This window comes from Rana temporaria, chromosome 7 (assembly GCF_905171775.1).
Source record: "Rana temporaria chromosome 7, aRanTem1.1, whole genome shotgun sequence".
Lineage (NCBI taxonomy): Eukaryota > Metazoa > Chordata > Amphibia > Anura > Ranidae > Rana > Rana temporaria.
Window position 1 is genome coordinate 7,692,261 of NC_053495.1, and position 21,100 is coordinate 7,713,360.

Sequence of the window (21,100 nt, forward strand, 5' to 3'; positions counted from 1 at the left end):
TATTTTTTTTATTTCTTTTTTTTGTAAGGGGCCCAAAGGTCCCCAGGGCAACCCCCCCCTTTTTATTTTTTGTTCGTCAGTACCCAAAGCCCCCCCGACCTCAATTCTGCTCCAGGGGGCCCATGCCTGAAGCTGTGTAAGGGGCCCCATAATTCCTGATGGCGGCCCTGCCATTAGGCCTCTCATGACCTCGCTACATTAGTGTCATTGTCCTGGGAGTCTCATATTTTACACGATGAGTAAAGTAAATGTCACTTCATTACGTTTTGGCACACAGAAGTTAAATATTCTCCACGCAACAATGTTGCATTGTTTGGCGTACTCCGCAGAATAAATCCATCGCGATGAAGACATGGAGGGTTTTGCTCATCTTCCTGATTCTTTTATCTCTGAATCTTCTGCTTTATATTGTCCGGAATGCAGCAAACCTCCCAGGTAGGTATGTATGGAGATTCAGGTAGGTACCTGTGAGAGTAACCTCTGTTACACTTCAATGTTACGCCGCGTACACACGATCGGAATATTCGATCAAAAGCTCACATCTGACTTTTCTTGCCGGAATCCTTGGCCCAGATTCAAAGAGATCTGCGATATATTTGCGGAGGCGCAGGGCAGCGATTTTGCCCTGCGCCTACGCAGTAGCTCCGTAAATTGCGAGGGCGCGCCGGCAAAATTGCCCGGGGGCGGGAATCATTTAAATTAGGCGAGCGTAGAGCGCATGCTCCGTCGGGAAACTTTCCCGACGTGCATTGCGGCAAATGACGTCGCAAGGACGTCATTTGCTTCAAAGTGAACGTGAATGGCTTCAAGCGCCATTCACTAATAACTTACGCAAACGACGTGAAATTCTAATTTCACGTCGCGGGAATTGCGGCTATACTTTAGCATTGGCTGCCCCTACTATTAGAAGGGGCAGCCTTACGCTAAAGATGCCATACGGAAACTCCGTACCTTGCGTACGCAGGGCCCGCGCAACATTGTGAATCGGCGTAAGTATGCAATTTGCATACTATACGCTGACCACAATGGGAGCGCCCCCTAACGGTCAACGCAAGAATGCAGCCTAAAATGTGCGTGGCATAAGAGCCTTATGCCACGCAGATTTTAGGCTGCAGTCGGCGTAACGAGTTCTCTGAATCAGGAGAACTCGTTACGCCGGCGCAAGTCAGCAATTGCGCTGCGTAAGCTATGGTTACGCAGGCGCAATTGCTTACTGAATCTGGGTCCTTGTAGTCAACAACGACTACATATGTTACTGGCAGCGCTAATCAATAGTCAGAGTGCAAATCAGTCAGCTGATCGCTACGGCTGATCAATCAATAACTGTACTGGTACACGGGGGGTGTGGAGACCACAAGACTTCTCTGAGCCGATCATGCCAGATACACAGCATAGGGGCAAACATCCCAATACTGGCAATGAGTCCTGTACTAGGGAAAGGGGTCAGAGAAAAAAAGGGGGAGGTCAGAATTACAACGGGGTTCAGGGGGTCCAAGGGAGCAGAATGCTCATCGGAGTGTTGGGTCTTATAGTTCTATACCGGCTGTGTGCTGCTTTTGGAATTCTGGGACTTGCATTTCTCTACTCGCTGTGTGCTGCTGTAAGAACAATGGGACTTGTTGTTCTAGACCTGCGGTGTGCTGCTGTTAAAGATCCGGGACTACCAAGGTTCCACACGGTGGGCTGGATTCAGAAAGTTCAGCGGATCTTTCTGCTGGCGTAACGTATCTCCGATACGTTACGCCGCCGTAACTTTGGGCGCAAGTTCCGTATGCAGAAAGAACTTGCGCCCTTAGTTACGGCGGTGTAACGTATGTGTTGCGGCGTAAGCCCGCCTAATTCAAATGGGGATGCTGGGGGCGTGTTTTATTTAAATTTTACTTGACCCCGCGTTTTTGACGTTTTTTTTAACTGCGCATGCGCCGTCCGTAAAATATCCCAGTGTGCATTGCTCCAAAGTACGCCGCAAGGACGTATTGGATTCGACGTGAACGTAAATGACGTACAGACCTATTCGCGAACGACTTACGCAAACGACGTAAAATTTTACAAAACTCGGCGCAGGAACGACGGTCATACTTAACATTAGCTACGCCTCATATAGCAGGGGTAACTATACGCCGAAAAAAGCCTAACGTAAACGATGTAAAAAAATGCGCCGGCGGGACGTACGTTTCTGAATCGGCGTAAATACCTCATTAGCATATTCCTCGCGTAACTATACGGAAGCGCCACCTAGCGGCCAGCGTAAATATGCAGCCTAAGATACGACAGTGTAAGACACTTACGCCGGTCGGATCTTAGGCATATCTATGCGTAACTGATTCTCTGAATCAGGCGCATAGATACGACCGAGCGCACTCAGAGATACGCCGTCGTATCTCGTTTCTGAATCCAGCCCCTTGTGTTCTGTGCTGATCCACATAATCTGGCTTTTTATCATGGGGCTGGTTTTCTGCTGGTGCTAGATTACTGGGTGTCATCCCTGAAGCTTAGAACATCCATCTATACCCCAATACTACATGTGTGATTGTTCTGGGACCCCCAAGTGTCAGTGTGTCATTGTTCTGGGACCCCCAAGTGTCAGTGTGTCATTGTTCTGAGACCCCCAAGTGTCAGTGTGTCATTGTTCTGGGATCCCCTAGTGTCAGTGTGTCATTGTTCTGGGATCCCCAAGTGTCAGTGTGTCATTGTTCTGGATCCCCAAGTGTCAGTGTGTCATTGTTCTGGGATCCCCAAGTGTCAGTGTGTCATTGTTCTGGGATCCCCTAGTGTCAGTGTGTCATTGTTCTGGGATCCCCAAGTGTCAGTGTGTCATTGTTCTGGATCCCCAAGTGTCAGTGTGTCATTGTTCTGGGATCCCCAAGTGTCAGTGTGTCATTGTTCTGGGACCCCCAAGTGTCAGTGTGTCATTGTTCTGGGACCCCCAAGTGTCAGTGTGTCATTGTTCTGGGATCCCCAAGTGTCAGTGTGTCATTGTTCTGGACCCTCAAGTGTCAGTGTGTCATTGTTCTGGATCCCCAAGTGTCAGTGTGTCATTGTTCTGGGATCCCCAAGTGTCAGTGTGTCATTGTTCTGGGACCCCCAAGTGTCAGTATGTCATTGTTCTGGGACCCACAAGTGTCAGTGTGTCATTGTTCTGGGACCCTCAAGTGTCATTGTGTCATTGTTCTGGACCCCCAAGTGTCAGTGTGTCATTGTTCTGGACCCCCAAGTGTCAGTGTGTCATTGTTCTGAGACCCCCAAGTGTCAGTGTGTCATTGTTCTGGACCCCCAAGTGTCATTGTGTCATTGTTCTGGACCCCCAAGTGTCAGTGTGTCATTGTTCTGGACCCCCAAGTGTCAGTGTGTCATTGTTCTGAGACCCCCAAGTGTCAGTGTGTCATTGTTCTGGGACCCCCTAGTGTCAGTGTGTCATTGTTCTGGGACCCTCAAGTGTCAGTGTGTCATTGTTCTGGACCCCCAAGTGTCAGTGTGTCATTGTTCTGAGACCCCCAAGTGTCAGTGTGTCATTGTTCTGGGACCCCCTAGTGTCAGTGTGTCATTGTTCTGGATCCCCCAAGTGTCAGTGTGTCATTGTTCTGGACCCCCAAGTGTCAGTGTGTCATTGTTCTGGGACCCCCAAGTGTCAGTGTGTCATTGTTCTGGGACCCCCTAGTGTCAGTGTGTCATTGTTCTGGGACCCCCAAGTGTCAGTGTGTCATTGTTCTGAGACCCTCAAGTGTCAGTGTGTCATTGTTTTGGGACCCCCAAGTGTCAGTGTGTCATTGTTCTGGGACCCCCAAGTGTCAGAGTGTCATTGTTCTGGGACCCCCAAGTGTCAGTGTGTCATTGTTCTGGGACCCTCAAGTGTCAGTGTGTCATTGTTTTGGACCCCCAAGTGTCAGTGTGTCATTGTTCTGCGACCCCCAAGTGTCAGTGTGCCATTGTTCTGGGACCCCAAAGTGTCATTGTGTCATTGTTCTGGGACCCCAAAGTGTCATTGTGTCATTGTTCTGGGACCCCCAAGTGTCAGTGTATCATTGTTCTGGGACCCTCAAGTGTCAGGGTGTCATTGTTCTGGGACCCTCAAGTGTCAGTGTGTCATTGTTCTGGGACCCCCAAGTGTCAGTGTATCATTGTTCTGGGACCCCCAAGTGTCAGGGTGTCGTTGTTCTGAGACCCCCAAGTGTCAGTGTGTCATTGTTCTGGGACCCTCAAGTGTCAGGGTGTCATTGTTCTGGGACCCCCAAGTGTCAGGGTGTCGTTGTTCTGAGACCCCCAAGTGTCAGTGTGTCATTGTTCTGGGACCCTCAAGTGTCATTGTGTCATTGTTCTGGGACCCCCAAGTGTCAGTGTATCATTGTTCTGGGACCCCCAAGTGTCAGGGTGTCGTTGTTCTGAGACCCCCAAGTGTCAGTGTGTCATTGTTCTGGGACCCCAAGTGTCAGTGTGTCATTGTTCTGGGACCCCAAAGTGTCAGTGTGTCATTGTTCTGGGACCACCAAGTGTCAGTGTGTCATTGTTCTGGGACCCCCAAGTGTCAGTGTGTCATTGTTCTTGGATCCCCAATGTTTTTAACTTGTAAACACCAAATCTTAGAAAGAGGCTCGGCCCTTAAAGTGGAGGTTCCCCTAAAAATAAACTTTTAACATTGCATTTATGAGATTAATGACTATTAGAATCGGCTGTTTTTTAAAAAAAAAAATACGTCCGTACATACCGTTTCCTATATGAGTTCTCACCGCCGCTTCCGGGTATGATGGTCGGGGCTGGGCGTTCCTAATTGATTGACAGGCATCCGACCGACGCATACATCGCGTCACGAGATGCCGAAATAAGCCGAACTCCGGTGCGGCTCTATACGGCGCCTGCGCACCGACGTTCGGCTTCTTTCAGCATCTCGTGACGCGATGTATGCGTCGGTCGGATGCCAGTCAATTATAAACGCCCAGCCTCGACCATCATACCCGGAAGCGGTGGTGAGAACTCATATAGGAAACGGTATGTACGGACGTATTTTTTTTTAAAAAACAGCCGATTCTAATAGTCATTAATCTCATAAATGCAATGTTAAAAGTTTATTTTTAGGGGAACCTCCACTTTAAGTGGTTGACTGGCCGAAAAACGAACGAACTGTCTAAATTACCAAATTTCGGACGATTTTTCGTATGGTGTTCCGGCAGCATTAGAACTAGGGCAAGGTTTGTAGGTCGGGTTCGGGCTTTGTATGTCCTGGAGATGTATTATTTTACTATACAATTCCTCTTTTCTAAGTTTACAATAAACACCTTCCTAATTTAAAAAAAGAACTTGGGGTTCGCATGAGAACTGGCATTAAAGCCCCACTCCATGATTAGCTGGTGATTCCGGTGGCTCTTTGATGGTGATTACGGGGGGGGGGGGGGGGGTTTCACAGATCCAACCCTGGAGCCCAACTACAAACAATGCCCCGTACACACGATTGGAAATTCCGACAGCAAAAGTCCGACGTGAGCTTTTGAACGGAAATTCCGACCGTGTGTAGGCTCCATCGGACTTTTGCTGTTGGAATTTCCGCCAACAAAAGAATGAGAGCAGGTTCTCAAATCTTCAGATGGAAAAAATTCCTGTCGGAAAATCCGATCAGCGGTAGCAATTCCGACTCGCAAAATTCCGACGCATGCTCGGAAACAATTCGACGCAAGCTCAGAAGCATTGAACTTAATTTTCTCGGGTCGTCGTAGTGTTGTACGTCACCGCGTTCTTGAAGGACGAAAGTTCAGAGGACTTTTGTGTGTATGCAAGCCAAGCTTGAGCGGAATTCCGTCTGAAAAAACATCCACCAGTTTGGGTTTTGCGTACGCGGCACTAGAATTACTATCATTTTTACCATTTTGAGTCCAGTCAGGAGTTTATTAATTCTTTTATATTCCTCAACATTTTACACAAAAATTTGATTGGCAGGTTTTAAAAACACATGTAATTGATATTTTCATATTTTTCAGCTCTTAAACTCCTGAGTTTCGTGCCGGAGAAGGTCGTCACAATTCCCACCATCTTCCTCATCACCCCGACGTACGCCCGTCCAGTCCAGAAAGCAGAGCTGACTCGCCTCTCCCAAACGTTTCGGCAAGTCCCAGCCCTGCACTGGATTGTGGTGGAAGACGCCCCACGAAAGACTCGGCTAGTCACCAACTTCCTGCAGAACTCGGGGATCCCGTACACTCACCTTTGCGCCCAGACCAGGAAAGGGGTGACCAAAGCCCGTGGGACCTTCCAAAGGAATTTGGGCCTCAGCTGGCTGCGGGAGACATTTTACCCCGAGGACGCCCCCGAGGGAGTGGTGTACTTCGCAGATGATGACAATACCTACAGCCTGGAGATCTTTGAAGAGGTGAGCAGTCGGGACATGTACACTATCTGAGGGTTATCCACAGGGGGCATCAGGGAGGCTGCACTGACCTGCCTAATTCTAAATGCAACCGAGTGTCAGCTTGGCCCGTATACACACCAGTTTGTGCTACCAGTGTGACCACTCTGGGCATCTTTAGCTACAATAAGTTGGCAAACACCAAACTTTTTTGTAAACCATTTTTGGTGAGTAGAACAAAATGAGCCCTCAAATAGGTAAACTGGTCTACACTCTAAAAAATAATGTCTTGGCTCAACAAAAAAAAATAACGCAACAGTTTGCATCAAGCTTTTTAAGTTATGACAATGTCAGGTAAAATTAAGTGGAAGCAACAACCTACATTGTGTTGAGGTAATTAGCTTTTCTGCTAGATATAAATGCATTTTTATTTACCATCCACTTAATTACTGGCATTATAAACACATGTTTTTAAGTTGAGTAGTCAACAATATTAAGTTGCTCCAATTAGTTTTTCCAGTTTCTACAATCATTTTTTTAAGTCACATGTACTTCATTTCTACAATTATGAGCACACTTTCTTTAGGTTAATAAACAGCTAAACTCAAGTTGGTCCAAAGTTATTTTCTCTATTAGTGTTTAGCTTTGTTTTTGTACTAGCTTTCACAAATGAATTCATTCAACAACACAATTGTTAAACAATTAGACCCCTTTCACACTGGAGTGGTTTGAAGGCGCTATTGCGCTTAAAATAGCGCCTGCAAACCGACCCTAAACTGTGTCTCCAGTGACCCTAAAGCTTTGTCTCCAGTGTGAAAGGCCAAGGGCTTTTACATTGGAGCGGCACTTTACCGCGGACGCACTTACCGCCCCAGTGTGAAAGGGGCCTTAAGTTTATTACACAAAACAGTTGAGTTTTTTAACATAAATAGTAAAGTTAACAAAAATAGAAAATAAGTTTCAAACATAAAGATTTGTACCATGTATAATATATCCTAATATATCTAAAACCACAGTGCCAAATATAAACTTAGGACCGTCTCACACCGGAAATTGCACAGGATTGCACTGTATGTTCACATGCGATTCACATGCAGTTCTGTGTAGTGCGATTTCAGCTCATTCATTTTGAATGGGCTGAATTTGCACTGCACTAAAAGTAGTGAGCCAGATTCACGTAGAACTGCGGCGGCGTAACGTATCGTAGATACGTTACACCGCCGCAAGTTTTCATCGCAAGTGCCTGATTCACAAAGCACTTGCAATGAAAACCTACGCCGGCGGCCTCCGGCGTAAGCCCGCGTAATTCAAAGGGGCGTGTGCCATTTAAATTAGGCGCGCTCCCGCGCCAGACCTACTGCGCATGCTCCCTTTTGAATTTCCCGCCGTGCTTTGCGTGAAGTGACGTAATTTTTTCGATCGGCGACGTGCGTAGCGTACTTCCGTATTCCCGGACGTCTTATGCAAACGACGTGAATTTTTTAATTTCGACCCGGGAACGACGGCCATACTTTATACAGCACATACGTGTGCTGTGTAAAGTTAAGGCACCAAAAACGACGACTAACTTTATGACAGGAAACTAGACTAGCGGCGACGTAGCGAACACGAAAAACCGTTGTGGATCGCTGTAACTCCTAATTTGCATACCCGACGCTGGTTTACGACTCAAACTCCCCCCAGCGGCGGCCGCGGTATTGCATCCTAAGATCCGACAGTGTAAAACAATTACACCTGTCGGATCTTAGGGATATCTATGCGTAACTGATTCTATGAATCAGTCGCATAGATACTCTGAGAGATATGGCGGAGTATCTGAGATACTCCGTCGTATCTCCGCTGTAAATCTGGGCCAGTGTATCTACAATTGGAAACTCATTGCAACCGGATCACATGGTACTTCTGTACCACGTGATCCAGTGCGAGCAAACACACTGCGTTTGTGATCTGCATTTGGGGTGTCATTAGCTTAAAATTGACACTCACTGCAGAACACAGCTGCAGTGCATTTTAAACATGGTGTGGGAAATTCTCATGGATACACCGCTCCTACAGCACCCCTGCCCATTGAAATTATTGGGCAGCACCACCGGCAGCGGCACTTTGCCGGCGGTTTTAACCCTTTTTTGCCCGCTAGTGGTTGTTAAAAACACCCCGCTAGCGGCCGAATAGCACCGCTAAAAATAGCGGCGCTTTACTACTGACGGCGCCTCAGTGTGAAAGCGGCCTTAGGGCAAGTAGGAAGAGGGAAGAGGGAGCTGATAAGGGGGAAAGAGCATCCAAAAAAAAGAAGAAAAACAGACAAATAGGAATACCACAATAGTGGCCATAGGTTGGAGGGGAGAGAGGAAAACAGTCCCTCCGTCTCCAAGGAAAGAAGACAATAAACAATCAGACTATTGGGGTTTATTTACTAAAGGCAAATCTGAAAGATCTGAAATTAGGGGAAGCTCTGCTGATTTTATCATCCAATCATGTGCAAGCGAAAATGCTGTTTTTATTTTCCTTGCATGTCCCCCTCAGATCTACAGTGACTGCACTTCCAAGTGCACCTTCAGTGCAAAGTGGATTTGCCTTTAGTAAATATTTTAAACAAACCATGAAGTCTTGAATATAGTTTGCCATAGAAGCTAAAATCTATAATACACTGACTCCCCTGGCACAAAAAACAAAACAAAAACTTTTTCAAGCTTAGCAGATTTTACAAATGGCGCACTATCAATGCTACCCACTGACATGAGGCAATGATGTTCACAAGGCTAAAAACAACCAGCACTATATTAGCACAAAGTTTGTTAGTTGGTGTTGCCTTTTAACACCTAGTTCTCGAGCTATAGGCTATAAGGGATTACAAACAGTAATAGTTCCAAATTTCTTTGTAAAGCAAATTATTTTCACCTTTAAAAATGTCTTTCATATCTCTGTGCCGCAGCAGGTCTTCCTTCCAACATGTCTCAGCTTTTTCTGCGTTATGTTGGTGGGGGAGGAGACTTGCAATAACTCAAGATATAACAAAATTGAGTTACCAAGTCCATTTTATTAAGTTACCACAACTTAAATTTCCTTTTACATCAATGAATGCAGAAATGGGACTGTACACAACACACAAAATTAGGTTGCTGTAATTTCCAACATTATAATATCAACAGAACTTATTAAAATAGGTTTTCAACGTAAAAAGTTTATTTAAAACAATAAATTTGAATTTTTACCTTGGAAATATGCATTTAATTAAGTGGTGGTAACAGGTCTCTCGAATTACTTTTTAGAGTGTACCGGGGTTTATCTGTGGAGAGGAAAAGGCAAATTTCTCTGTTGGACAATCATTTGATGAGAGATCTGCCTCTGTATGCACCATCTTAGAAAGATCTTAATGACCTTACAGTAAGTTCTGTATCAGGGGTTTCCAAACTTTCTTAACAAAGGACTAGATTACTGTCCTTTAGACTTAAGTCGAGTAGTCAATGCTTCAGGCTTGGTTACCCAGACTAGGCGACTCATAGATATGACCTTTCAGAGTAGACGTCACGTCTCCTCGCTCAGCTGCTATACAGTACACATTATCATAAGTGTAAACACAGGACATCTTCACACAATAGCAGGGTCAATTAGCACAGAGAACAGACAGATGGCTGGAGGGGATGGCATTAGCATCTCTTTGCACTGTATGTCCCAACAGTATGAATCAGTCACTCTAATGACATATACAGGGTCCCAGGCATACAGCTCACAAAGAGCACCGTTCCCCCAAATGCCAGGGCCCATGATCGCAAGGCAAGAGGCTAGCATTCAGTCCCCTTCAAAAGCCTCTGTCCCAGGTGAGTTTGTCACAGCGCCCAATAGCTTTCATCATCTTTGCACCCACCATGCCTCACAACCCACCACATACAGAAGGATGTCAGCTATCTTTGGCCTTGGAGGTTCTCATTAGACCAAAAGAGGTAAAAGACCTTGCTACATTTATATTGCTGGTAAGCTCATTGACACCGGTCCTCTTTACAGATGAGATACACAAAGAAGGTCTCGGTTTGGCCGGTGGCTTTTGTTGGGGAGCTCCGCTATGAATCGGTGAAGGTCAACATGGAAGGGAAGGTGGTCGGGTGGTTGGTGAAATATGCCCCAGAGCGGCCATTCGCCATAGACATGGCCGGATTCGCCATTAACTTGAAGCTAATCCTGGAGAAACGCACAGCAACGTTTCGTCTGGATGTACCTGGGGGGTACCAAGAGCCCAGTCTACTGCAGGACCTGGTGACAATGGAGGAGCTGGAGCCCAAGGCTGACAACTGCACCAAGGTAAGTTACTAGGTGCCCCCAACACTCCTCCACACTGGGGGGTGGTGGGAGGTGGACGGGTTCCTTTGCTATTTCACTATTAAAAATATAACTTTCATCAGGATTTTACGTGAATTTGAATTATTTCAGGAAAATTTCTTGTTTAATCGGCAGATTTTGGTGTGGCACACAAGGACTGAAACTCCAAGTCTAAAAAATGACAAAAACTACACGGACATAAATATTGAAGTTTAAGTGAAGATGAAAAAATAAAATAAGTGATCGAAATTGAGACAAATCACCCAGGAGAGACGCGTCGATGACATATTTCTGTATTTATGAATTGACTGGAGCCAGGCGGAGCTGGAAAAGACCAGGCTGACCCGAGAACGATGGGCCAGGGCCACAATATTCATACATGGAACCATGGGCGTCCGCTGAAATTTTTTCAGGGGGGCGCTTCGGCAGCGTCGATACACGTGTCACATTTAACCATTTCTTCAAGCGCTAGCGGGGGTTAAAAGCGACTTTTGGTATATTCTAATCAGTAGATTTGCAGCATTGGTATTGTGTATTCAATTACCATTTTTATGCAATTAATTTATAATATTTCAACATGTGTGGTAATATTTTGGAGAATATTTTTTGGGGTATTTATAGATTTATTGCACTGGGATTGTGTATTCAATTATAACTGTTTTGATATAATTTATTTAAAATATGTTTCTGCACATGGTTAAAGGATAGTGCAACACCATTAATTTTTATATATTAAGTTGTGGAATGTGGGAACACATTTGATGGTGAGCAGCAACTTGAAGTATTTATAATATTAGGAGTTGGTGGCAGTGCAGTAGTGCAATGTACACAGTGCACAGTACACAGTGCCATGAGTAGAATGCATGGGCATGTTGCTTTCTTTATCCCTACCTTCCCTGTTTCATGCCCAAGATCACACTTTCTTCACTCCTGCACTCAGCGTCCTCTGAGCCAGCAGCATCATCCTCACCACACACAAATGAGACCCGTGCATAGCTCTTCCTAGCCTCAGCCCCCGCCCAGCAGGAGGGACATATGGAAATACACTGGCCCGGATTCAGAAAGCAATTGCGCCTGCGTAACCATAGTTACGCAGCGCAATTGCTTACTTGCGCCGGCGTAACAAATGCTCCTGATTCAGGAACCTCGTTACGCCGACTGCAGCCTAAGATATGCGTGGCATAAGGCTCTTATGCCCGCATATCTTAGGCTGCATTCTTGCGATGGCCGCTAGGTGGCGTTCGCAGTTTACGTCGTTTGCGTACGGCGGTTTTCGGGTAAGGCTGCCCCTGCTATTAGCAGGGGCAGCCAATGTTACGTATACCCGTCGTTCCCGCGTTGCGAAATTTAAAATTTACGTAGTCGGCGTAAGTGAATCGTGAATGGCGCTGGACGCCATTCACGTTCACTTTGAAGCAAATGAGGTCCTTGCGACGTCATTTACCGCAATGCACATCGGGAAAGTTTCCCGACGGAGCATGCGCTCTACGCTCGGCGCGGGAATGCGCCTAATTTAAATGATTCCCGCCCCCTACGGGATCATTTAAATTGCGCGCGCTTACGCCGGGCATTTTGCCGGAGCGCACACGCAATTTACGGAGCTACTGCTCCGTGAATCGCGGGTAGCGCAGAAAATTTGCGGGGGCGCAGGGCAAAAATGTTGCCCTGCGCCTCCGTAAAAAAAGCGCAAAAGGTACCTGAATCTAGCCCAATATCTTTCCACACAGTGCCCCACTGCTGAAGCAGACGTTCCCCGGCCACACTCCCTATATGGGAGGGGTTAGCAAGGGAGCGTCTGAAGTTCAGTATACTGTTCAGTCAGCACTGCAAGAGCTGCTGCAGTATGAAGCTTCTCAGCCATAACAATTCAACACCTTCTTACGATTCCAGGGGGGGTCAATTGACCCCCCTTGCCCTATGGAGTGGACACCCATGCATGGAACTATGGACAAACATTTGATAGACTTCCTTGCCCAACAGATGAAGAGATATCTCCGTTACCTAATTCAGTCATAGAGGACATTGATGTGTTGCACAGATATACACTATATTGTCAAAAGTATTGGGACACCTGCCTTTACACGCACATGAACTTTAATGGCATCCCAGTCTTAGTCCGTAGGGTTCAATATTGAGTTGGCCCCGCCCTTTGCAGCTATAACAGCTTCAGCTCTTCTAGAAAGGCCGTCCACAAGGTTTAGGAGTGTCTATGGGAATGTTTGACCGTTCTTCCAGAAGCGCATTTGTGAGGTCAGACCCCCCCCATTGGATCAGAGTCACCTTATATCAGTGACCCCCCCTTAGAGACCAATAGTTGGTCTCTAATGAGGATTTGCTGATATGAGGGGACTCTAAATTTAACCACTTCACACCCTTAATGACCTGGCTATTTTTTGTGATACGGCACTGCGTTACTTTAACTAACAATTGCGCGGTCATGCAAGGCTGTACATAAATACAATTGATTTTGTCCCCCCCACAAATAGAGCTTTCTTTTGGTGGTATTTGATCACCTCTGCGGTTTTTAGTTTTTTGCGCTATAAACAAAAAAAAGAGATCATTTTGAAAAAAAAAAACAATATAATAAATATCCAATAACAAATGAAAAAAAAATCTAATTTCTACATATATTTGGTAAACCAAAATCCCAATAAGCGTATATTGATTGATTTGCGCAAAAGTTATATAGTCTGCAAATTATGGGATATATTTATTGATTTTAAATTTTTACTAGTAATGGCGGCAATCAGTGATTTTTTAGCGGGACTGTGACATTGCAGTGGACAAAGCTGACACTTTTTGGGGACCAGTGACACCAATACAGTGATGAGTACTAAAAAAATGCACTGTCACTGTGCTAATGACACTGGCAGGGAAGGGGTTAACATAAGGGGCTATAAAAAAAGGTTAAATGTGTGCCTAGGGAGTGCTTTCTAACTATGTGGGGAATGCAGAATGCAGACATCATCATATTGGGACTGAAGTTATGGAAGGAAAGTCATTTAGAATTGAAGATCTGGAAGATTCAGATTGCTTTGTGATGAAGATAATTCTGATCTGCTGGATGAGAATTTCCTGCTGCTCGTTATAAATGACAGAATAATAAAGATATGAGACCATACTGCCCCCTTGTGTCTTTTTGTGAGATTACACCACACCACCTTCTCCACCACCGTCATATTATGCAGCACTTTACAGTATAGAGCCCATAGAGTCCTTCACAGATGTTCCCGTCCTGCAAAGGAGCTTGTCATTGAAAATCCTGGGACCCTCAAGTATCAGCGTGTCATTGTTCTGGGACCCCCAAGTGTCAGTGTGTCATTGTTCTGGGACCCCCAAGTGTCAGTGTGTCATTGTTCTGGGACCCCCAAGTGTCAGTGTCATTGTTCTGGGACCCCCAAGTGTCAGTGTCATTGTTCTGGGACCCCCAAGTGTCAGTGTGTCATTGTTCTGGGACCCCCAAGTGTCAGTGTCATTCTTCTGAGACCCCCAAGTGTCAGTGTGTCATTGTTCAGAGACCCCCAAGTGTCAGTGTGTCATTGTTCAGAGACCCCCAAGTGTCAGTGTGTCATTCTTCTGAGACCCCCAAGTGTCAGTGTGTCATTGTTCTGGGACCCCAAGTGTCAGGGTGTCATTGTTCTGGGACCCCCAAGTGTCAGAGTGCCATGTGTCGGTGTATGGTGTAGTAACAATATAGATTTGAACCTCCATCTCTAGCTTTGAAATCTTTTGGCTGTTCATGTACATGTTCTCGTACCCCCAGTGTCGGTGTCTCATTGTTCTGGAACTCTGAGTGTCATATTTTACACACTGAGTAAAGTAAATATCAGGTCATTATGGTTTGGCACACAGGAGTTGAATATTCCTCATCCGGTCATATTGCATTGCTTGGCGTACTCTGCAGAATCACGATGAAGACATGGAGGGTTTTACTCATCTTGCTGATTCTTCTCTCTCTGGGTCTTCTTCGCTATATTTCACGGAATGCAGAAAACCTCCCAGGTGGGTATGTATGTAGACTCAGGTAGGTGCCTGTGAGAGTAACTGCTGTTTCGCTTCAATGTTAGTCAGCAACTACATATTGTATTTGCAGAACTAATTAATAGTTCTGAGACCCCCAAGTGTCAGTGTGTCATTGTTCTGAGATCCCGAAGTGTCAGTGTGTCATTGTTCTGGACCACCAAGTGTCAGTGTGTCATTGTTCTGAGATCCCCAAGTGTCAGTGTGTCATTATTCTTGACCACCAAGTGTCAGTATGTCATTGTTCTGAGACCCCCAAGTGTCAGTGTGTTATTGTTCTGAGACCCCCAAGTGTCAGTGTGTTATTGTTCTGAGACCCCCAAGTGTCAGTGTGTCATTGTTCTGAGATCACCAAGTGTCACTGTGTCATTGTTCTGGACCACCGAGTTGCGTCCCATTCTATGCAATAGAACCGTTCTAATAGGAGTGACGCAAGTTGCTCCGACTTAGAAAAAGGTTCTTGTACGACTTCAGGGGCGGCTCGGGGCGACCTGCATTGACTTCTATACAGAGGTCATTTTGCAGGTCGCCTCTGAAGTCGTCTTCAGGACGCCTTGCGAAGTCGCCCCCGAAGTCGTGCCTCCTAAGTGTGAACCGGCTCTCATTGTTCTGAGTTTCCCCATTGTCAGTGTGTCATTGTGCTGGACCACCAAGTGTCAGTGTGTCATTGTTCTGAGACCCCCAAGTGTCAGTGTGTCATTGTTCTGAGATCCCCAAGTGTCAGTGTGTCATTGTTCTGAGACCCCCAAGTGTCAGTGTGTCATTGTTCTGGGACCACCAAGTGTCAGTGTGTCATTGTTCTGAGATCCCCAAGTGTCAGTGTGTCATTGTTCTGGACCACCAAGTGTCAGTGTGTCATTGTTCTGGGACCCCCAAGTGTCAGTGTGTCATTGTTCTGAGACCCCCAAGTGTCAGTGTGTCATTGTTCTGAGATCCCCAAGTGTCAGTGTGTCATTGTTCTGAGATCCCCAAGTGTCAGGGTGTCATTGTTCTGAGACCCTCAAGTGTCAGTGTGTCATTGTTCTGGACCACCAAGTGTCAGTGTGTCATTGTTCCGAGATCTCCAAGTGTCAGTGTGTCATTGTTCTGAGACCCCCAAGTGTCAGTGTGTCATTGTTCTGGGACCACCAAGTGTCAGTGTGTCATTGTTCTGAGATCCCCAAGTGTCAGTGTGTCATTGTTCTGGACCACCAAGTGTCAGTGTGTCATTGTTCTGGGACCCCCAAGTGTCAGTGTGTCATTGTTCTGAGACCCCCAAGTGTCAGTGTGTCATTGTTCTGAGATCCCCAAGTGTCAGTGTGTCATTGTTCTGAGATCCCCAAGTGTCAGTGTGTCATTGTTCCGAGATCTCCAAGTGTCAGTGTGTCATTGTTCTGAGACCCCCAAGTGTCAGTGTGTCATTGTTCTGAGATCCCCAAGTGTCAGTGTGTCATTGTTCTGGACCACCAAGTGTCAGTGTGTCATTGTTCTGAGACCCCCAAGTGTCAGTGTGTCATTGTTCTGAGACCCCCAAGTGTCAGTGTGTCATTGTTCTGAGATCCCCAAGTGTCAGTGTGTCATTGTTCTGAGATCTCCAAGTGTCAGTGTGTCATTGTTCTGAGACCCCCAAGTGTTAGTGTGTCATTGTTCTGGACCCCCAAGTGTCAGTGTGTCATTGTTCTGGACCACCAAGTGTCAGTGTGTCATTGTTCTGGACCCCCAAGTGTCAGTGTGTCATTGTTCTGGATCCCCAAGTGTCAGTGTGTCATTGTTCTGAGATCTCCAAGTGTCAGTGTGTCATTGTTCTGAGACCCCCCAAGTGTTAGTGTGTCATTGTTCTGGACCCCCAAGTGTCAGTGTGTCATTGTTCTGGACCACCAAGTGTCAGTGTGTCATTGTTCTGAGACCCCCAAGTGTCAGTGTGTCATTGTTCTGAGATCCCCAAGTGTCAGTGTGTCATTGTTCTGGACCCCCAAGTGTCAGTGTGTCATTGTTCTGGACCACCAAGTGTCAGTGTGTCATTGTTCTGAGATCCCCAAGTGTCAGTGTGTCATTGTTCTGAGATCTCCAAGTGTCAGTGTGTCATTGTTCTGAGACCCCCAAGTGTCAGTGTGTCATTGTTCTGGACCACCAAGTGTCAGTGTGTCATTGTTCTGAGATCCCCAAGTGTTAGTGTGTCCTTGTTCTGAGATCCCCAAGTGTCAGTGTGTAATTGTTCTGAATCCCCAAGTGTCAGTGTGTAATTGTTCTGAATCCCCAAGTGTCAGTGTGTCATTGCTCTTGAGTCCTGAGTGTCAGTCATTGATTTGGGGCCCCAAAATACATTTTGTGTCATTGTTCTGGAACCCTGGTTGTAAATTATTTTTCTGGGTGTGTCATTGTTCTGTAACCCCAAGTGTTAGAGCATCTTTTTTGGGGGGGGCCCCAAGTGTCAACGTGTCTTTGTTTTGCATTTTTGAATTTGGTAAATTCAAAAATGTATAAATTCAAAAATGTTTAAATTGGAAATTTTCACGCATACTAGCTCATTATGAAATACTTTCTAAGTTTACAACAAAACACCTTTCTAATTTAAAAAAAGAACTCGGTTCTGGTGAGAACTGCAATTTAAGCCCCACTCCATAATAAGTTGCCCATTCCAGTGGCTCTTTGATGGTGATTTCAGGAAAACATCACGGTGTCCATAAGGATCCAACCTTGGAGCCCAACTACAACATTGAGGATTAGGATTAAAATTATTATCTGTTTAACCAATCTGAGTCCAGTCAGGAGCTTATTAATTCTTTCATATTTCTCAACATTTTACACAAAAATTGGCAGGTTTTAAAAACAAATGTAAATTCTTGAGATTAATTCATATTTTTCATTTTTTCAGATCTTAAACTCCTGAGTTTCGTGTCGGAGAAGGTCGTCACAATTCCCACCATCTTCCTCATCACCCCGACATACACCCGTCCAGTCCAGAAAGCAGAGCTGACTCGCCTCTCCCAAACGTTTCGTCAAGTCCCAGCCCTGCACTGGATTGTGGTGGAAGACGCCCCACAAAAGACTCAGCTAGTCACCAACTTCCTGCAGAACTCGGGGATCCCGTACACTCACCTGTGCGCCCAGACTATGAAAGGGGTGACCAAAGCCCGTGGGACCTCCCAAAGGAATTTGGGCCTCAGCTGGCTGCGGGAGACATTTCCCCCCGAGGACGCCCCCCAGGGAGTGGTGTACTTCGCAGATGATGACAATACCTACAGCCTGGAGATCTTTGAAGAGGTGAGCAGTCGGGACGTGTACACTATCTGAGGGTCATCCACAGGGGGCGTCAGGGAAGCTGCACTGACCTGCCTAATTCTAAATGCAACCAAGTGTCATGGTTGGCTTGGCCCGTATACACACCAGTTTGTGCTACCAGTGTGACCACTCTGGGCATCTTTAGCCGCAATAGGTTGGCAAACACCACACTTTTTGGCTGCGTCAGAGCGGGGCGGGGTTACCCGTACATGTCACTGGTTACCCTCGCAACGTTTCCCCGTGAGAGGGGGGTGGGGTCACACACACACATGACGGGTGGCCCTGCCTCAAATATTTAAGAGCTGTCACGGAGGGTGTAGTGTCATTCGACGGGAACCGCCCATGGAGGCGGACCGTGTCAGCGTTTTTTTCTTTTTTTGTCTCCGTATCCTCCGCTCGAGAATGGATGTACATTGCTGGAATTTTTTTTTCTTTTTTAATAAAGGACTTGTCCCAAGCTATCTCCTGTGTTTTTTACCATTTTTGACACTTTTTTTGTGAAATGGTAGGGGTACCCCATTACCAATTCGCATAGGGGGGGGGGGCGGGATTGTTAAAGGGGGCTTCCAGATTCTGATAAGCCCCCCACAACCACCGGGCAAGGGTTTTGGGGATGAGGCCCTTGTCCCCATCAACATGAGGGCATGGTGCTTTGGGGTCCAGACCCCAAAGCATCCTCCCCACGTTGAATGCATGTGGCCTGGTACGGTTCAGGAAGAGGGGGCGCTCTCTCGTCCCCCTCTTTTCCTGCGGCCTGCCAGGTTGCGTGTTTGGATAAGGGTCTAGTATGGATTTTAGAGGGGGAACCCTACGCCATGTTTTAAAAAAAATAAATGTTGTGGGGTTCCCCTTAATATCCATAACAGACCTGAAGGGCCTGGTATGAAAATTTTGGGGGACCCCCATGCAATGTTTTGCTTTATTTTGGTTTGGGGTTCCCCTTAATATGCCTACCAGACCAAAAGAGCCTGGTAATGGACTAAGGGGGGAACCCATGCCGTTTTTTTCAATGACTTTTATCTGTATTTTCCTTTAGAAATGTCATTTTTGTGCAAAATGCAGAAAACATGCGCTACTTTACAGGCATACTATAGACACCCCCCAGGTATGAAATTTAAAGGAATATTTCACTTGTATTGGTTCACTTTAAACATTATTAAAATCACTGCTTCCGAAAAAACTGCCGTTTTTTTAAACTTTTTTTTTTCATCGATACATGTCCCCTGGGGCAGGACCCAGGTCCCCAAACTCTTTTTATGACAATAACTTGCGTATTAGCCTTTAAAATTTGCCGTAGACTTTAATGGTGTTCGCGTTTTCGAACAAATTCTTTGTCCGTTCGCATTTTCTGCTGCGAACCGAACTGGGGGGGGGGGGGGGGTGTGCCGGCGATTTTGTGCACCATAAGGACGATCATAGCGGCAGTTCCACCGCTTGATTGTTCTTATAGGCGACGGCCCCTCCCGCCGCCATCCGGTGCTTCTCCGGGCTCTCCCGTACCATCGGAGACACGGAGAAACGATCTGCCGGCGCTGGATGAGAGGCATAGAGATGACTGGTGACCAGATGGTCACCAGTCATCTCTATGATCGTCGGTGGCCCGGGCACGATGTTATGACGTCACGCCCGGGTACCGGAATGTAAACAAAGCCGCAATCGCGTCTGAAAGCATGAGATCCGTGATTTTTTTTCAAGATCTCATGCTTTCCAGCCTGGAGGAGAGATATGGGGTCTTATTGACCCCCCCGCATCTCTCCATAAAGAGTACCTGTCACAAACTATTCCTATTACAAGGGATGTTTACATTCCTTGTAATAGGAATAAAAGCGATCAAAAAAAAAAAAACGCCCCTGTCAAGAGCACCTCCCCCCACCATCCAAAGTCAAAAGTTCCCCACCCTCCCTTACATCACAGGGCACCCCCTTACCTTGTGCTGCCAGGGCCCACTGATGAGGCAATACAGCCGGCCCTCCTGTACTGGCCCGGGGCCCCATCAGTTCAAAAGAGGGGGGGCCTAGTCACCTGCTGAGCAGGAGGGATGTCTGTATTGTCTTTTTGCAGATACTAATCCTCTTCTGCCTCCCCCTGCAGCGCTGCCAGCTTCTTCCTCCGGCTGCACTATAGGGGATTGGTTCTAGCACATGCACCCCTTCTATCTGCTGTCCAGGCCCCCCTGTGTTCTTTTTTTTTTTACTCTTTATGCAAATAATTGAATGGCTTTGTTTATAATGCTGGTAAGCTCATTGAGACCGGTCGTCTTTACAGATGAGATACACAAAGAAGGTCTCGGTTTGGCCCGTGGCTTTTGTTGGGGAGCTCCGCTATGAATCGGTGAAGGTCAACATGGAAGGGAAGGTGGTCGGGTGGTTGGTGAAATTTGCCCCGGAGCGGCCATTCGCCATAGACATGGCCGGATTCGCCATTAACTTGAAGCTAATCCTGGAGAAACGCAAAGCAACGTTCCATCTGGATGTACCTGGGGGGTACCAAGAGTCCAGTCTACTGCAGGACCTGGTGACAATGGAGGAGCTGGAGCCAAAGGCTGACAACTGCACCAAGGTAAGTTGCCAGGTCCCCCCCAATACTCCTCCACACTGGGGGGGGGGGGGGGGTAATTGGGGGTCCCTTTGCTTCTATTCCACTATCGAAAATATAACTTACATCGGGATTTGACGTGAATTTGAATGATTTCTGGACATTTCTTGTTTCATCGGCAGATTTTGGTGTGGCACACAAAGACCGAAACTCCAAGTCTACAAAACGACGAAAAGTTCACGGACATAAATGTTGAAGTTTAAGTGATGATGAAAAAAAAAAGAAGAAAATTATAAAGTGATCGAAATGGAGAGAAATCATTTAGGAGAGACGCGTCGATGACATATTTCTGTATTTATAAGCCAGCTGGAAAAGGCCAGGCTGACCCGAGAACAATGGGCCAGGGTCACAATAAAATGTGAACAAACATTGGATGAAATATAGACCTCGCTGCCCGCCCCCCACATAACCCCTTCGCACCTGAGATTAAATCTGCCCAATCTTGCATAGTAAAACTGTACATGCACTATATTACCAAAAGTATTGGGACGCCTGCCTTTACACGCACATGAACCTTAATGGCATCCAGGGGTGGACTGACAACTCATGGGGCCCCCGGGGAATAGGAGATTATGGGGC

At 46.5% G+C, this 21,100-nt stretch overlaps 2 protein-coding genes across 2 annotated transcripts; both read left to right on the plus strand.

Moving 5' to 3' along the window:
- Positions 1 to 344: 344 nt before the first annotated feature.
- On the plus strand, positions 345 to 11,021 carry LOC120946069 (galactosylgalactosylxylosylprotein 3-beta-glucuronosyltransferase 1-like). The gene is made up of 4 exons (XM_040360778.1): positions 345 to 435; positions 5,967 to 6,355; positions 10,334 to 10,627; positions 10,781 to 11,021. Exons 1-4 carry the CDS (start codon positions 345 to 347, stop codon positions 10,859 to 10,861), a joined length of 855 nt encoding a protein of 284 aa, XP_040216712.1. The 3' UTR covers positions 10,862 to 11,021.
- Positions 11,022 to 14,556: 3,535 nt separating this feature from the next.
- Positions 14,557 to 20,796, plus strand: LOC120946072 (galactosylgalactosylxylosylprotein 3-beta-glucuronosyltransferase 1-like). The gene is made up of 4 exons (XM_040360781.1): positions 14,557 to 14,647; positions 17,520 to 17,908; positions 20,192 to 20,485; positions 20,644 to 20,796. Exons 1-4 carry the CDS (start codon positions 14,557 to 14,559, stop codon positions 20,722 to 20,724), a joined length of 855 nt encoding a protein of 284 aa, XP_040216715.1. The 3' UTR covers positions 20,725 to 20,796.
- Positions 20,797 to 21,100: the final 304 nt, after the last annotated feature.

Coding starts and splice junctions, on each gene's coding strand:
- LOC120946072 (XM_040360781.1), top strand. CDS start 14,557: ATGAAGACATGGAGGGTTTTACTCATCTTGCTGATTCTTCTCTCTCTG. Junction 14,648..17,519: donor GAATGCAGAAAACCTCCCAG/GTGGGTATGTAT, acceptor TCATTTTTTCAG/ATCTTAAACTCCTGAGTTTC. Junction 17,909..20,191: donor GCCTGGAGATCTTTGAAGAG/GTGAGCAGTCGG, acceptor TCGTCTTTACAG/ATGAGATACACAAAGAAGGT.
- LOC120946069 (XM_040360778.1), top strand. CDS start 345: ATGAAGACATGGAGGGTTTTGCTCATCTTCCTGATTCTTTTATCTCTG. Junction 436..5,966: donor GAATGCAGCAAACCTCCCAG/GTAGGTATGTAT, acceptor CATATTTTTCAG/CTCTTAAACTCCTGAGTTTC. Junction 6,356..10,333: donor GCCTGGAGATCTTTGAAGAG/GTGAGCAGTCGG, acceptor TCCTCTTTACAG/ATGAGATACACAAAGAAGGT.